This window comes from Aethalodelphis obliquidens, unplaced genomic scaffold, assembly GCF_003676395.1.
Source record: "Aethalodelphis obliquidens isolate GAN/ISIS:26980383/991018 unplaced genomic scaffold, ASM367639v1 scaffold24, whole genome shotgun sequence".
NCBI classification, from domain to species: domain Eukaryota; kingdom Metazoa; phylum Chordata; class Mammalia; order Artiodactyla; family Delphinidae; genus Aethalodelphis; species Aethalodelphis obliquidens.
In genome coordinates, this window is record NW_020837968.1 from 12,276,811 (window position 1) to 12,294,350 (window position 17,540).

The 17,540-nt window shown below is 40.1% G+C and overlaps 1 protein-coding gene and 1 long non-coding RNA gene across 2 annotated transcripts in view; one reads left to right on the plus strand and one right to left on the minus strand.

Moving 5' to 3' along the window:
* LOC113628518 (uncharacterized) overlaps positions 1–15,760 on the minus strand; it is a 46,933-nt gene extending 31,173 nt beyond the window's left edge. Inside the window, exons 1-2 of the long non-coding RNA XR_003436131.1 lie at positions 15,151–15,760; positions 14,311–14,375 (exon numbers count right to left, since the gene is read on the minus strand). This is a non-coding gene — a long non-coding RNA (uncharacterized LOC113628518). The remainder of the gene's footprint in view (positions 1–14,310; positions 14,376–15,150) is intronic.
* A 30-nt stretch (positions 15,761–15,790) lies between these two features.
* Positions 15,791–17,540, plus strand: part of RRP15 (ribosomal RNA processing 15 homolog) — a 47,513-nt gene continuing 45,763 nt past the window's right edge. The window contains exon 1 of the mRNA XM_027122209.1: positions 15,791–15,965. Coding sequence (XP_026978010.1) covers positions 15,821–15,965 — 145 coding nt within the window. The 5' untranslated portion in view covers positions 15,791–15,820. The remainder of the gene's footprint in view (positions 15,966–17,540) is intronic.

Sequence of the window (17,540 nt, forward strand, 5' to 3'; positions counted from 1 at the left end):
TTGCACTTGGTCAGGCAAATAAATTTGCATTTCTGTACATTGAAACAATAACAAGATCGTTTTGTAGGAAATGTAACACAATACAAATAAGGAAGCAGGCAAGATGGGAATATTTTTATGGAGTCTGGTGCTTTCCATGTCCATTTTAAGGTGATTTTCCTGTTGTTGTTGTTGTTTTTTTCCTTTAAACATTTCTATTTTAGCAAAGACAGTTAAAGAAAAGCCTTTGTGATGAATAGAAATTTATTTGGTGTTCAAAAATTTTTCTTATCAATAACCCTCTCTTTAAAAATATTTTAGCTGTAGTAACAATAAGAAGATGCTAGCAAAACAGAAAGCATTTTATCTGCTTCTTGCTATTGAGATAGCGTTTGGAAGGCATAATTTTCTTCTCTTTTAGTTCTTACTATTCCCATCTCAGCAAAAAAAAATTATTTTTCTTCAAACTCTGGACTTTATTATTCTAAAAAAATTAAGTTCAGATTACATAGGAAACTGGAAATTATGGCTTTATTAAATTAAATTAATTTAAAAGAGCATTGGATTTGTGGGACTTGTATAGTTACTCATATCTACAGCTTCTATTATGGTAGGATCCCCTCCTTCAATTATATTGAAAATATGAATCCCAGTATACAGTCCCCCTTGGAACTGTGCATTAATGTTAGAGATTGTCACCTCTGTACTCTAAAGAATAGTGATAGCTTCCAAGTTATATAGCAATCAACAGCAAAACATTTCTCCCTCCCTTCAGAATCTCATGGTACTGCAAAGTATTACTGAGAGAGAAAAATGTTTTACACGGGAAGTTGCAACAAAGATTTTACACATAACTGCATCAGTGTTTAGTTGTGAGTCCCTATTTTTGTCCTTTCTTTGGTCAGAATTTGAGTGTAACAGACAGCAAAGAAAGACATGAAAAGGAGGATGCAAAATGACTGCAAACTCTTCATAAATGGCAAACTCATTGCTCAGAGACAAGCTGAGGCCTCACTGCTGATGACAGACACAGCCCAGATGCCCGGATGCAATCAATGCTACCTGGGAGGGAGCTGGGAACAATGAGACAAGTGTGACGCTGCTCCCCCCATCCCCTCACCCCACCCACTCCCACCTCCAGAGCAAAGAAAGGGCCAGCAGTCCAAATCACAAATCCAGCCTGCTGCAGGAGAACACCGATCCAGACAGTGTCTACTATGTGAGAGACAGCTCAAACGGATGCTCAAGTCTTGTGCCAGCTAGGGTTGTGACATATCAGGAATGAGCGGCAGCTGGGTGAAGACAAGTGGAAGACACCCTAGCATAAGAGAGGGAAGGAGGGGGATTCCCTGGTGGCGCAGTGGTTGAGAATCTGCCTGCTAATGCAGGGGACACGGGTTCGAGCCCTGGTCTGGGAGGATCCCACATGCCACGGAGCAGCTAGGCCTGTGAGCCACAACTGCTGAGCCTGTGTGTCTGAAGCCTGTGCTCCGCAACAAGGGAGGCTGCGATGGTGAGAGGCCCATGCACCGCGATGAAGAGTGGCCCCCGCTCGCCACAACTGGAGAAAGCCCTCACACAGAAACGAAGACCCAACACAGCAAAAATAAATAAATTAATTAATAAACTCCTACCCCCAACATCTTCTTTAAAAAAAAAAAAAAAAGAAAAGAAAAGAGAGGGAAGGAGGTTGCCATGAGTTGACCTGTCTTCCCCAGAAAGATATGCTGAAGTCCTGATCTTTGGTCCCTGTAATGTGAGCCTATCTGGCAGATGCAGTTGAGTTAAGATGATGTTGTACTGTATTAGAGTGCACCCTAAATCTAATAACTGCCGTCCTTATAAAGAGAGAGAGATTCAGAGACGGAGAGAGAATGCCATATAACGATGCAGGCAGAGACTGGAGTGATGTATATTCAAGCCAGGGAACTCCAAGGATGGCGGGCAACCACCAGAAGCTAGGAGAGGGGCATGGAACATCTGTCTCCCTCAGAGTATACAGAAGGAACCAACCCTGCTAAAACCTTGATTTCAAATTTCTAGTCTCCAGTATGATGAAAGGATAAATTTCTGCTATTCTAAGCCAACTGGTATGTGGTACTTTGTGGCAGGCCTAGGAGACTCATACAGAGGTGAACAGGAACGTGACCTACTTCCTCCTTCCCATTTTCTCCTAGCAGTCCCTGAACCAGAATCTGTTCTGGTATCTCTCATAGTCTCCTGAACAGACTCTCAGACTGACTGGCACTGATTACACGGAATGCAGAGAATCACCATGCAGAAGTCTTGATGTCCTCTCTCAAACTGGACCTGCCTCTTGGTCAATGATGTCAGTAGCCAGTCTTGATTATGCTCTAGTTCCTCAAAATTGATTTTGAACTTCTAATAATTCCTCCTTACATCCTCAAATTTAAAAAAAAAAAAAAAAAAGGTCCTCAACTCTCTTCTTCCATATTTTCCTCTCAAAACCGTCATGGCTTGGGCCTAGCTCCCTTTCACCTTCTAAAAGTTTACCAAGTATCACACCTATATGGTCATGCTCTTTATGGCAGGCAGGAACAGGCAAACGTAACTGCTAGATTGCATTTAGAGCTTAGGTTTGGGGATCAAACTCCTTTGATGGAGGGAGAATAATTCTGGCAGCCTCTGCAAGCCTAACCTCAGATACTATGTCATGGTCTTCCTGCAGTGTTGATGCCTAAGAGCTTTTCAGACAAGACTGCCTGGCAGTAGTTCTCAGTTTAAGGTTAGATAATCATAACGATAATCGTTATGATAATCGCCACCATCTGTAACATCCACAACTCACACTGTGACTCCAAAAAAGAAAGGTTTGGAGTTATGAATGGCAGACCATTTTGTATCAGGTTTCCAATGTTCATGACCTGTCCAGGGTTGGATTAATATGACACAAATGCCAGGACTAATTTTCACCCTCAGTATATGATTATTCAAAATGAGTTACTAATGACACAGCACATATATGTGTGTATGTGTGTGTGTATATCTTCTTGACACCATTACAATTACTCATATACTCTATACAAAGCTCCCATAAGATCTTTCCCCAAAAGAACTCTTTAAAAATTTTTTTTAAGTTTTTTTACACAATTTTAAAAGTTACTTTCCATTTATAGTTATTACAAAATATTGGCTATATTCCCCATGTTGTACAATACATCCTGCAGCCTATCTTATACCCAGTAGTTTATACTTCCCCCTCCACTGCCCGCCCCCCAACTGGTAACCACTAGTTTGTTCTTTATATCTGCGAGTCTGCTTCTTTCTTGTTTTATTCACTAGTTTGTTGTATTTTTTAGATTCCATATATAAGTGATATCATACAGTATTTGTCTTTCTCTGTCTGACTTACTTCAGTTAGTATAATGCCCTCCAAGTCCATCCATGTTGCTGTAAATGGCAAAATGGTGTGCTTTTTTATGGCTGAGTAATATTCCTGTGTGTGTGTGTGTGTGTGTGTGTGTGTGTGTGTGTGTGTGTGTGTATGTACCACATCTTCTTTATCCATTCATCTAATAGTGGACACTTAGGTTGCTTCCATATCTTGGCAATTGTAAATAATGCTGCTATGAACATTGGGGTGCATATATCTTTTTGACTTAGTGTTTTTGTTTCCAAAAGAACACGTATTCAACAATTTAAGGGGAAAAAAACCCACCTTGTTGTATAATTTCCCCTTCACTAACTTTCCTGACCCTACTTCCAAAAGTCAACTATAGTTAACACCCGAGGCGTATCACGGGATTTATGAAACCATCAAAACCTTCACAACTAACAGGAGAGATCTCATTTACTTAAATTTATGTCTATAGTTGTGAAAATGAAACATAATTTTAAAGGACTCCGTCTGCTGTGGAAGTTTTCCTCTGTTATAACTTCTGTGTAAAATTGAATACTCTTTGCCATTAACAGGGGGAGTCAAAGGGATTCATTAAAGCACTAGCCTGTTATTCCAGGGGCTTCTAACTAGCTGAAGGGAGAGAGAGAAACAATGAATCATGAGCATCCCTTTTGCTTTGCCTGCATGTCTCTTTCCCCTTTCCTCTTATAGGTCTCCTTCTTATACCTCATGGATTAAACACCTAGTAGACAAATGGACATTAATTAAAGGCAGACATGAAACCGTTTCAAGGATCTGATGTGGAAGAATGAGTACGAATTTGGAAGGCAGGGAATCCTAGTGCATCACTTACTAAGCTGTGACCTTTGGCAAGGAAGTTTACTCATTCATTCAACAAATACATAATGACCACCCACTCTGAGCTGGCCACTGGAGTTACAACAATAAATAAGGCAGACGTGGGCCCTTCACTCAAAATATTTCATTCTATTTAACTGTCTTCTCCAAAGCTCAGCTTCCTCCTCTGTTAATTTGGCATAATTATAACATCAGATTCATGCGGAAAGTGTGAGGGAAGGAATGAGATACAATACATGTGAAGGAATTGTGAAGTCCAGTAAAATTAGCTATTATTTCCACTGGATAGGAAATACCTTAAGAGTAAAAACAGTTTGCTATTTGCCTTTAGTATGCCCTGCACCTTGCACAATGCTTGGCGTTTAGTAGATACTCAGTGAAAATTTATTGTATGATTATGAACACCAGTAGAGATCAGATTAGTCACTTCCTCATCTGCTCTTCGCAATTGGTACGCACTTTGAACAATACACGATGTGAGAGCGTGTTATGTTCCTCTCGGTATTCTTCTCGCCCTTCTTTACCTGACACAATCGCTGGAGCACAGATGGTGCTTGGAATTTATTTCAGTAAAATGTCTGTCAGTTAACAATCATTTCAAATAGAAAACTTAAGCAGGGAAGGGTCAGCACTCGGCCATGTCTGCTCCATGCCCTGCGAAACCCATGTCCATCACATCCTCTCTCACTGGCCAGCCGCCAATACTGAGGATTTCATTATCAGCTCCACCCAGGTTTGGAAATGACCCTAAATATGCTTGTTAGTGTATAAGAGACTGGGTGTATGTTGGACAAGGTTTCCTTGTGGAAGGGACTCAAAATAACGTTTAGGTAACGAGAGGGTAGAGTTGTAGGGGAGGGAGTATATCCTTCAGCGAAAATAACATACACGAGGGACTGAAAATGGGAGATGAGATGGAAATTTTGTGAAACAAAGAAATCCACCATGCCTGAAGCATAGGTCAGGAGGAGAGTGGTCCAAGATGAGGGGTGGGCAGGGGCTAGGGCTGGGTTGGCAACCTCTGCAATATTGACATTTGGGGCCAGAAAATTCTTTGATGTGGAGTTCTGTCCTGTGCCTTGTGGGTGGTTAGCAGAACAATCACTATATGCCAACAATATGCCCCAGTGGGATGACCAAAAATGTCTCTGGATACTGCCAAAGGCCCCTTGGGGGAAAAACTTCTGAGATTGAGAACCACTGGCAAGAAGTCCACTGGAGGGAAAATGGAGGTTTTGACCAAGATAGTGGCAGTAGGATGGACAGAACCTGGTAGATTCAAGAGGTATTAGGAAGTAGAATGCGAGTGGTATTCATAATCTTGCCAGGCATCTTTTTTCTGACCTTTTTCACTGTTCTATTTGACCCTACTCAAGGCCTGGGGAAGAACCAGCAGAGCAGGTCTTCTTGTTAATACCCATCTGATTTCAATTGGTTCCATCTTTTTTTCTGATTCAGGAGACCTCTTTGCTTATTACTTATTGCTTATCACTATAATTTCTAACTCTTTACTTCTTATGAAGGTTGACATTGGAACTGTCTGTGAAGGACATTGTTTGCATTTCCTTTTGAAGAGAAGCTCAGGCCACACAGGCCCATTTTGACTATCTACCTGTTTTTCCTGGAGGCAGGAAATTACTAGAAGCTTGTCAAAGCAGTTCCCATCCTTCCACTGATCCCCATTTTACAAGGAAACTCAGGGAGGAATCCCAAGTATAAAGGACCAAAAAAGTAGCATTGATGAGTCTACCACAATCTGAGCTTGCTGAAGTTAGCAGAATGGTCTTCTGGTTATCTCACAGAAAAATCAACAGTCGTCAGAATATATTTATTAACCTACTTAGTGGATTTCAGGAACAATCTCATCATGACCCCCCTCACACAGTATAAGGCCTTTTCCCTTAGTAAAAGGAAGAACCAAAGGTCATAGCTTCCCTGCAACTTCTATCCACTAATTAGAGAGACCCGTTACTAGGTGAGGCTGAACATAATTGGGCCATTACAAAATAAAAAATATACAATTTCATTTCTGTTGGTTTTCCTGTGAGTGAGACACAGATCATCAACGGATAGTCAAAGTGTAACAAGAATATTACTGACGGGTTTTCTAAATGTGAGATTCCAGCTCCAGGGATTCTATTAATATTGCTCACATTAAAGAACCTGAATGGACAGGTAGCCATTTGGGACCTGCTTCTGATACAAAGCCATGCTAAATATCTAGTTTTACCATTGTGAGCCGTATTCAATGGCCAGCTCAGGAAATAATATTGACACTGAGAGGAAAACTCTCTTCTTTAGTAAAGACACCAAGGTTTCCTTAAAGCCAACAATATTCCAGGAGCAATTTATTAAAAATCCTCCCCAAAAGATCTGTGGGTAAATATACATAGAGGCAAAGCCATGGTATGCACTTCAACCTACAGCCGTATGCACACATCTGGATCAGGACTTCGAAATCTGGTCTCAGGTCACTGGAGGACTTCTAGCTTCATGGAGACACCTTCTCTGGAGGTGAAGCTAGCTACAAATTCTATTGCAAACCCTCACATTCTCCACCCATTTCTCTTGTCTCCTGTGCAAAGACAAGGCCCTAGTGCACTGAGTTTGATGCTGTTGTTGTTGCCAAATGTGGTCTAGTTTCCATCTTAAGAAAATTAATTTCATGGTTTCTACTTTCATATGAATGAGTCCATTGGAAATGACAAAATGAACAAAGCTTGAAGAAAATTAGAAAAGCAAGTAGGCAATGTGCTCTAGCTTACCTTGAAAGTGTTTGTGGTAGTAATGGCCATTTTTCATGTGTTGTGATAGTGGCTCAGATTAGGCTTCATCAAACACATGACTATCCCCAATTTTTTTTTAAAAGGAAAGTTCTGTGTATTTAATACCACAACAACTCCCCAAGGTAGTGGAGTCCAAAATGCTGGAAAGTTAATATTTCTATAGAGCCTGAAAAGGACAGCCTTGTTTTCCATGGAGAGGCAACATGATGTTGAAGAAAGAACACAGCGCTGGGAGTCAGGCCCGTGAGTGTTGGACAGTTCCTCCTCCTGTGTGGCCTTGGGCATATCAGTCTCAACCCACCTGCTCCCATACATCTAAGGCCTTGTCAGGCATTAAAATTCTATGACTAAAAGAAAAAGGGGCATATATCCAGAGAAAACTATAATTCAAAAAGATTCATGCTATGTTCATAGCAGCACTATTCACAATAGTCAAGACGTGGAAACACCCTAAATGTCCATCGACAGATGAATGGATAAAGACGATGTGGTATGTATATACAATGGAATATTACTCAGCCATAAAAATGAATGAAATAATGCCATCTGCAGCAACATGGATGCAACTAGAGATTATCATACCAAGTGAAGTAAGTCAGAAAGAGAAAGACAAATACCATATGATATCACTTGTATGTGGAATCTAAAATATGACACAAATGAACCTATCTATGAAACAGAAACAGAATCACGGACATAGAGAACAGATTGGTGGTTGCCAAGGGGGAGGGGGTTGGGGGAGGGATGGAGTGGGAGGTTGGAGTCAGCAGATGTAAGCTTTTATATACAGAATGGATAAACAAGGTCCTACTGTATAGCGCAGAGAACTACATTCAATATCCTATGATAAACCATAATGGAAAAGAATACAAAAAAGAATGTATATATATATATATATATATGTATAACTGATTCACTTTGCTGTACAGCAGTAATTAACACAACATTGTAAATCAACTATACTTCAATAAAAAAATAAAACAGAAACAAAATGAAAACAATCCACAAGATCACATGCTTTCTTTTAATCCTCCATGACTTCATGTGACCATGAGAGGCAACAGAAAGACAAATTTCCTTGCTAAGAAAGGGGAGGTTGTCTTTTGGCGATTCATCCCTAATCTCTTTCTCAACTTGAGAGCTCCCTCTCCAGACTCACTGCATATTGGGATCCTTTACTGCCCAGGTCCAGGATCATTCTGAAAATAAAAATGTTCTTCTCACACAGCTGGGCAGCAAGTGTTCAGAACAAGAGTGAAAGGCTAGACAAATCTCTCCATTGTCTAAATGTCAAGATTCTTGGTATCACCCATCTGTGAATCAGAGATTCAGAAAACAGAATCCCTGCTTTCTAAGACAAAGAAGGCTGAGGTCTGAGTGGTGCATTGTGCCACGTGCGGAGCCCATATTTTGAACCCAGCAAGTGTAACCAATACCCCTAAATTCAATAAGAAATAAACACTGAAAAACTCTGTAGGGTAACAGCATTAGTGCTCTGTGCTTAGCATCCCTTCCAGGTACTGAGAGGAAAGCATATTCAGTGCTGGTGGTAGGTAGTGCAGTGAAACAGCAGAAAATCTGGTGACAAAAATCCTTATGGCATAATGTTTAGTGGAAAAGTAGTATATACAACTTTGATCCAAATTATATTTAAACATAAATGTAAATTTTTTTCTTTGTATGCATCTTTTCCAAAATTCTTACAGTAAAATTTGATTAATTTTGTTGTAAACAATACAACCAATTCCATTTTGAAACTATAGAAATATTTAGCAAATCTACGCGAGTTGAGAAGTCACCCCAGTTTTAACTTGTATTTTTCTCAAAATTTTATCCACGTATTGATGACTTCGGCTTGTTATGCCAAAAATTTACATGCTTTTTGCTAAGCACAGGAGAGGTGGATATTATGTTACAGCATTCAAATGCTCTCTTATTCTTTTGTGTGTGTGACCCTGTAGGGCAAGTTGGAAGATGAAGAATAGCAGCCGTAAAATTCCTACCATCCATCTCATAGCACTTGGCATTATATGAATATTTGCCTGCAGTGTTTTATTGTGCAATAACAAAAATGGGGGGTGGTGGCTTTAAAATAGCTAGTTTACAAACATTGTATCTTTACAGATAAAGCTGAATATGGTCGACTTTCCTGAATCAGTGGGGTGGTGCTAATGAAATTACAATTAGAGAATCGATAAAAATAGACAGACCTTAAATACAAAAGACTATGCACTGTACAATTCTATTTATACGAAATTGTAGAAAAGGCAAAACTAGAGTGTCAGAAAGGAGCTCAGTTGTTGTTAGGGGGCTGCTGGTAGATTGAAGGGGTCTAATAGAAAGGGACACGAGAACACTTTAGGGTGAGGAGATGATGCCGTATCTTAATTATTGTGGTGACGTGATTCTGTACAAGCACTCATCAAACTACACTTTTAAAATTGGTCAATTTTAGTGCATGTAATGCCTTAATAATAATACCTTAATAATAATAACATAATACCTTAATAGGCATAAAAGAGGAGGAAATGGGCAAGATTTGCCTAGACCTATTCATTTGAGGCAACACCTAAAGTTCTAGAAAGGGGACAAATTGCAGCATTTACCATACATGGTAAGTATCACTGGTCTATTAAGGACACACAGATTGGGTTCAACTGTCACCATGAGAAAGAAGTGGCAGTTCCTTGTATACAATTCAGGATGCACTTTGTACTAGTAGAAATGAGAATCTGAAAATCTGGAAGGATCGAGGTAGCCCACTTTTCTCTTTTGGTTGCTTGATCATTCAAAAATCCAGGGCAAATCTTGCCATGGCTGATGAATACTGCCTAAGAGACTGTTAACTCCCATAGGGAGGTGAGTGTTTAATGGAAAGGCTTTATGCAAGGTGGACTATGTCTTCTTGATGCATGAAAGTACCTGTGTCACTAATGAAGGCTCTGAGACCAGGAGTCCAAGAGTAATTTGTTCAAATGAAATAAAGCCTGTTAGTCTTGCCAGTATTCTCCTGCTTCGTTGCTTAACACCAACCGGATGATGTAAGCTGTCCGTTTCTTGTTTACAGGGATGTTTCTAAAGAGGCAGTCAAACATTGCCTCAGTCTGGTTAGGAATAATGAGGCCACTGCCTGGGTCTTAATTATATCACCGGCAGAAGTCCAGTGCCAGAGGAGAGTAAAGATAAAGAGGAAAGCTATCCTCTTTTTGAGGATGTTCCAAAGCATTCAGAAACATGTGTCCTTAAAATAAAGATGATAAGATTCAGAAACACCCATATGAACAGGAGTCTGAAATGCTGGGGTTTTGTTGGTAGTTCCACTTTTCCTTTAGAGAGCAAAGCTACCTGGTTGGAGAGGGAAAGGAGCTCTAGTTAGCTGCTCCTTGATGGATTTCAGAAGCCTTAAGGTGACACATGAAAGATCATTCCTAGGAATTTCTAGTCAATCTCCAGAGGAGACACAGAGCCACACACTCATTGGCATCTAAATTCTGCGAGTCCTCTTTTCCCACAAAGGAAGTTTCTCTACTTTGCTGTGTTCAGAACCTTTCTACACAGGAGAATTTATGTTCATCTTTATATTCTTTCCACTCTGTTACTACTTTAAAAAAACACAGAGTTCAGAGCCAGACATTATCACCATCATCATCAACATCATCATCATCATCATTATTATTGTTACTATTACTTTTAGATTACTGCTATTAAATAACTTAGGAAAAGTTTGCATATCAGTCTTGAACCTTAGATTTTGAACGAAGGGGGGATGGTTTGGGAAAACAATGTCTACCTGGAAATTTATTCTATAATGGCATAGAAATGTAAGCTGAAAAGATTTTTAGAGTTTATTTAGTGCAGCTCCCTTATTTTTAATATGAGGAAACGGAAACACCTTTACCCTTTTGAAGGTAAAGCAACTTGACCAAGGTCATGTAGTGTATCCAGTGCAATGTTTTTTGGATGTAAAGAACACAAAACCTGACTTATATTATAAACTGACCTAAACAATGATCCAATTTGTCTTACTAAAATGAAGGACATGTATAGGGCGGGAGTATTAGTTTTCTAGGGATTCTGTAGCAAAACACCACGGACTGGGTGGCTTAAATAAATATGCTTATCTTCTCATAGTTCTAGAGGCTTCAAGGTGCCAGCAGGGGTGGTTTCTCCTGAGGCTTCTCTCTCTGGTTTATAAGCGGCCACCTTTTCTGTGTATATGCATCGTTGGTATCTTTTCCTCTTCTTTTAATGACACCAGTCCTATTGGATTGAGGCCCACCCATAGGCCCTGATTTAACTTCAGTTATCTCTTTGAAGACTCTATCTCCAAATAGAATCACATTGGCAGTTAGAGTTTCAACTTATGAACTTTGGGGACACAATTCAGTCCCTAACAGTGAATGCAGTTGAGCCTGGTGTTTTCTGTTTGGGGTGGTTATTAATTATTTATTCCATTTATTTGAGAGATACAGGCTTATTCAGATTGTCTATTTCTTCTTGTGTGAATCTGGGGAAAATGTATCTTTTAAGAAATTGGTCCATTTAATCTAGGTTATCAAATTTTTGGGCATAGAGTTGTTCATAGTACTCCTTTATTATACTTTTTACATCCATAGGACCTGTAGTGATGTCCTGTCTTTTGTTTCTAATATTTGTAATTTTTGAACTTCTTGCAGTTCTTTTATTCTTAGCCTGGCTAGAGGCTTATCCATTTTATTGATCTTTTCAAAGAAGCAGCTTTTGTGTTCATCGATTTTCTCTATTGAGATTCTCCCTTCAATTTTATTGATTTCTGCTCTAACGCTTATTATTTCTTTTCTTCCGCTTACTTTGATTTAATTTGCTTTTCTTCTTCTAGTTTCCTAAGGTAGAAACTTAGATTATTGATTTTAGATCTTTCTTCTTTATATATATATATATCAGTATATATATATATATATACACACACATATATATATAATCAGTATATATATAGAAATCAGTGTATATATACATATATATATAGAATCAGTATATAAATAAGTATATATATGTGTGTGTGCTTTTATTTCCTTTCTATTTTGTTCAGTTGATCTATTTGTCTACTTGATGGCCATACTATACCGTTTTAATAACTGTAGGCTTATAATGTCTTGAAATTATGTAGTGCTAACTCTTCAACTTTGTCCTTTTTCATTTGTTTTTTTGCTATTCTAGGTTTTTTGAATTTTCATATGAATTTTAGAATCGGATTTTCAATTTCTACAAAAAAAGTCTGTTGGAATTTTGATTGGGATTTCATTGAATCTATAGATCAATTTGGGAAGAATTGATAATAATGTTGCATCTTCTGATCCATGAACATGGTAGACCTCTCCATTTATTTGGATCTTCTTTAATTTTGGCTCAGCAATGCTTTGTAGTCTTCAGCAGATAGGTCTTTCACATCTTTTACCCCTAAGTATTTTGTGGTTTTTGATGCTATTGTAAATAGCTCAAGCCCCTCTCCTGTAAGTCAACCCATTACATGTGCAAATGTTATCTAGCTCTTTTTGAGTCACTCTGTGGTGGGGCTCGGAGAAATGTCTAAAAAATTGCTGATACTCTTGCTACTACTATTGCTCTGAATAATAAATAATCTGCCCTTCCACTCTTACCCAAAAGTCTTGTGTCTTCTACCAGCATTCATGAAATTTTGGCAGGCTTCTTGTTACGTTGCAAATAAGATAAAATCTCATACCCTTAAGTTTTTGATAGATACTCTAACCAATACCCTGTGTGTTGTGAGATTTTGCCAGTCTGGCTGGTGGGAATAGGCACTATTCCCAGTCCCACGTGTGCATAAGTAGCTGTTGACTCTAATTCTTTTGGGTGGTTCTTGGGTAGTTTCTCATGTGTATGTGTTGATCAGTGCTGACCTAAATCCCTGAGGGAGCCTCTTCACAGATCTCCTGAGTTGTCTCTCTTATCTCTGGTACTCTATCCTGCTAACTCTAGTTGCCTTGGTCTTCCCTGACTCTCAGCTGTATCTTTCCAACTTGAAAAGTCTTCCAGGCTCAGCTTTGATCCCCTCTCTCTGTGCCCAGGTCTGGAAACTTTCTCCAAGCAGTATGCTGAGGAGATCATGGGATCACCTAGTTTGTTTCCCATCTCTCATTGGTCATTATCCTTCATTATCTAATGTCTGGTTCTTGAAAAATGTTGCTCTGTTTATTTTGTCTATTTTTTGTTTCAGGTGGGAGGATAAATTTGCTCCCTGTTACTCCACCTTGACCAGATGTGAAAGTCATATGAATTCTTCATGTAGTCATCTCAAAATCGATTTTCTGTCTTATTCACATTCTATTTACCTTTATATTTTGGTCATTTTCTTAGATACACAGTTTTTGGTTTTTATATAATTACATCTATTGTTCTCTTTTTCAGAATTACTTCCATTGATTTTAAACTTGGAAAGTTGTTTCTACAATCCAATAAATCAGACTTTCACTTCTTTTTTTTTCCTTATATTTATTTCATATTTAATTCTGGAATTAATTTTAGGGTAAGATGTGAGCCTCTAATTTCTTTTCTCACTAAACTGTTAATTTTACTAAAATAAGTTTTGCAGAATTTTTCTCTTCTCTCTTTTCCTCGTGATAGTTCCTGCATAATATTTTAAGTTTTTACATATTCTAGAATTTGTTTCATTATCACTTATTTTTTCTTTTGATCTGTACATTTTAATTATTGTAGCTTTACGTATAGTATATTCTAATATCTGAACAGGCAAGCTTTGTCTCAAGACTCCTCTTTTTAAAAAATATTATTATCATTTACTTATTTTGAACCTTAGAATTATTTTATCAAGACTTTGCTCTTTTCCTTTCTTCTCCCCAAACTTTCCAATGGTACTTTTGTTGGAATAAATAAATTGCTTTAGAAAATTTGATCTGTCTTTCAGGAATATAGTACATCATTTCTTTTTTTTTTCTTTTTTTAAGTTTTCCTTTACATCTCTTGTTAAAGTGACAAATCAATTAAATAGTTATGATTTCTTTTCTTGTGAGTCCACATTTGATGACAATCACTTCTTTTGGAGAATGTGTCCCACTAGTGTTTAGAGACCTAGCATTGCTCTTCTCGTAACTCTCTATCCTCATCCCTCTTTCTTATGCCTTCCCACATAGCAACACTGATGATATTCCCTATGATCCTGAGATATCTTCTTTCTCTTTACACTCTCCTTTTATAGATTCCTTTCTCTGTAGAGAACCCAAGAATTATTACTTAACCCAGAATATCTTTCCAGAGCATGCAGACCTTGCAGACCCAGCACCCCCTGCTCTGGATACACTGTGCAATTACCTCTCCTTCTCATCTGTTCCATGTCCAGTAGTTCAAAGCTCTTCAATGCACTCACATCAGCCAAGCTGCAACAAATCATCCAGAAGAAATTGTTTTATCTGTTATCGTCCTATAAATATTTGCATTTTTAACAAGGAACTCTACTCTGAATACCCCCACTCTTCTAAAAATGACTAAACCTTAACGGAACCGTTTAACGGTGCTGCAGGCTGGTGGGGACAGTATTTGGGAACTGATAATATTTCCATCACAACACTGATCTTTGTATCAGTTAAGGCCAATCAGGAGATGGAAACCACTTAGTAATTTGATTCGGAAAGTTTAATATACAGAATTGTTAACTTTAACAGAGAATTGGAATAACAAGGGATTGGCTAATAAGACGTGAAGAGAACTCTAAAGAATAATAGCAGATAAAAGGAGCAGAGAGATAACAGCACCCAAAGAAGAAGTGTGCCCCCTGCCCCTTCAGAAATTTTGGGTTTTAAAGAAAAACAAGAAATGCTCTTCCAGGAAAATGCTAAGCTTAGGGAAAGTCTTTAGAATACGCCTGGTCGATGGAACACGATGTAAGAGTTTGCTACATTATCCGTTTGACTCATTAACTTTGTGAATGGTTGTATCCTGTCATTCATTCATTCATTCATTCATTTCTTCCAAAAATATGTTTGGGTTCCTATCACGGGCCAGGCTCCGTTGCTGGCCTCGGGGGTAGGGTAGTGAATGATATATGGTCCTTATTATCCAGGAGCCGACAAGTTAGGGAAAGGAAATAGGGGCAGCTTGTGGGAGCAGCTTCGAGGGAAAGCGGGGCTGGGAAAGCTGGTGTCAAAGGCTGACCTCAGGGAGAAGCTGGCCCCGGGAGGAAGGCAGGAGCAGCCCGCGGAGCGCAAAGCTGCTGTTTTCTCGGTCTCCACCGCGCGGTCGGGCGCCTTGAGCGGGCGGGGCGGAGCTAGGTGGGAGGGAGGGTTGGGGGCTGGAACCCTTCACACCTGCGACCCAAGGGAAGAAAGCGAGATTCTATTCGGTTTGCAATTGGAAGCCACTCGGGGGTTAATCAGAGCGAGATTTCGACCCCTCACGCGACCGTCCTCGCTTCCTCCCTTCTAGTGCGTTTAGTAGGCACGTTCCGGACGTTAGTCCAACACCATAAACCAACATGAAATACGGCAGCAGATACGGAAACAGCCGTGGGGAGGAAATGAAAGTGGACCGGGTCGGGTTGGGGGTCAGAGTGGGGCGGCGGACCAGGACAAGGGCGAGCTGGCAGAGGAGTCGGCCGAGAATGTATATTCACTGATTTTTATTATTATTATTGTTTTTTACTGGAGCAGATAGCACGTAAAGACAACCAATCAGTCCTCTTTCCAATCCACATTGTGAGCCTCCAGCCCGAGAACTCCCGGCTAAATGGCACCGCCCCGGAACCTTGTATCACCGGAACTAGATGCCGAAGTCCTTTGTGTTACAGCCGGACGCAACGCTCACGGAACGCTTCCGGTTAGGAATCATGGCCGCGGCCGTTCGAGTGTCACGTGTGAGTGCGGGGAAAAAGCTGAAAAATTCACTGAAGAAGAAGGGGAAGATGAAAATGATATCCCCGGCTGCAGCATCGGAGCTGGAAGATAAGGACAAAGATGCTACCGATAATGAAGGTAACGTACTAGGGCTGAGTTTGGCTGCTCAGAGGAAAGGCCGGCGTGAGTTTGCGGGAAGCAGGGGATGCGAATGCATTTGCCGCTAGCCGCCCGAATTTCGTCTCCTCAGGACGGCGAAGGGGCGACTTTGGCTCCTTGAGAAGGCTTGGGAAAGTGGTGTTCAGGGAAGGATCCCTGTTGCGTGTTAAAGCTTCCAAGTTCTTTTATTAGACATTTTTATCGTCACTGTAATTAATTAAAACAGATGAAACTGCTCCTTCTTATAGCAGCAAAACGAAGCTTACAGTAGCAAGGGACGAAAGGAAGGGGGATATTTGGAATTACAAGAATGAGTTAGTTCTCATATGGAGCAAGGAGCAAAAGGCCGAAAGAGGAAGACGGATGGTATACTTCAATTTTCTTGTGCGGTAGGTGCGTGCATCTGTTGGGGAGTTAGAGATAAGATAGTAAATGAAAGAAGAGTAGGTGATTAAAGTAGAATAAATAAAAATAGCAGTTGATAACTCTCTCTCAGAGACGTTTGCTATTGAAAGGAAGGAAATATATTTTAAGGCTTTCAACCATGATGTGTCCATGCTTCTATTCTTTACCATCGTTCTTGGCACTAGCTTCTTAGGTTAAAGGGGTCGCAGACGACCCCTGACTTACTACTGCCAGTGATTGCTCCTTTGTACTGTCTAGAGCTTTGTAACAGCCAGACCTATTCTTTTATAATGTACCTCAGATCATGTCAGTTATCTGCTCAAGATGAGCCAGTGGCTACCCATCTCAGAATAACATCCAAAGTCCTTAGCCTGTGTATGATCTAGTTCAGGCATCTCTCTCATCATCTGCCCCTCTGCTCTGCCCCTTACTAGCCACATTGATATCCTGTGGTTTGTTATACATGTTAAACATAACTCTCACACCATGGGTTCTGCACTTGCTGGTTTCACTGCCTAGAATACTTTTCAGATGCTTGCATGGCTCACTCTCTCACTCACTCCTTCAGTCTCTGATTAATGCCTTGTCTGCGAGACTCGTCCCTGACCGCCCTATCTAATGTACACCACTACTCTTCTCCGTGTCTCCCTGCCTTCACTTTTTGAGTTACTACCCTGCTTTATTTTCCTCAGCATTTCTCAAACCCTCTGACATATGGTATATTTGCTGTGTGTCTCTCCCAGCTGGAATGTAAGTTCCATAAGAGGAGAGACTGCTCTGTACCCAGTGCCTAAGACAGTGCCTGCCGTGTTGTGGATCCTTCGCAGCTATTTAAGTAAATAAGTGAATAAACCTCGACTTCCAGGACTAAGAAGAAGAAACTGTCATATACTACTGCAGTCCCTAGGTAATTGGAATCCTTATCTCCTGCCAAAGGAGTTAAGGAAAACAGACTATTCATTGAGCAGGGATTGGAACACCTCCCAATATATATATATATATATATTTTTTTTTTTTTTTGCTGTACGCAGGCCTCTCACTGTTGTGGCCTCTCCCGTTGAGGAGCACAGGCTCCGGATGCACAGGCTCAGCAGCCATGGCTCACGGGCCCAGCCGCTCCGCGGCATGTGGGATCTTCCCGGACCGGGG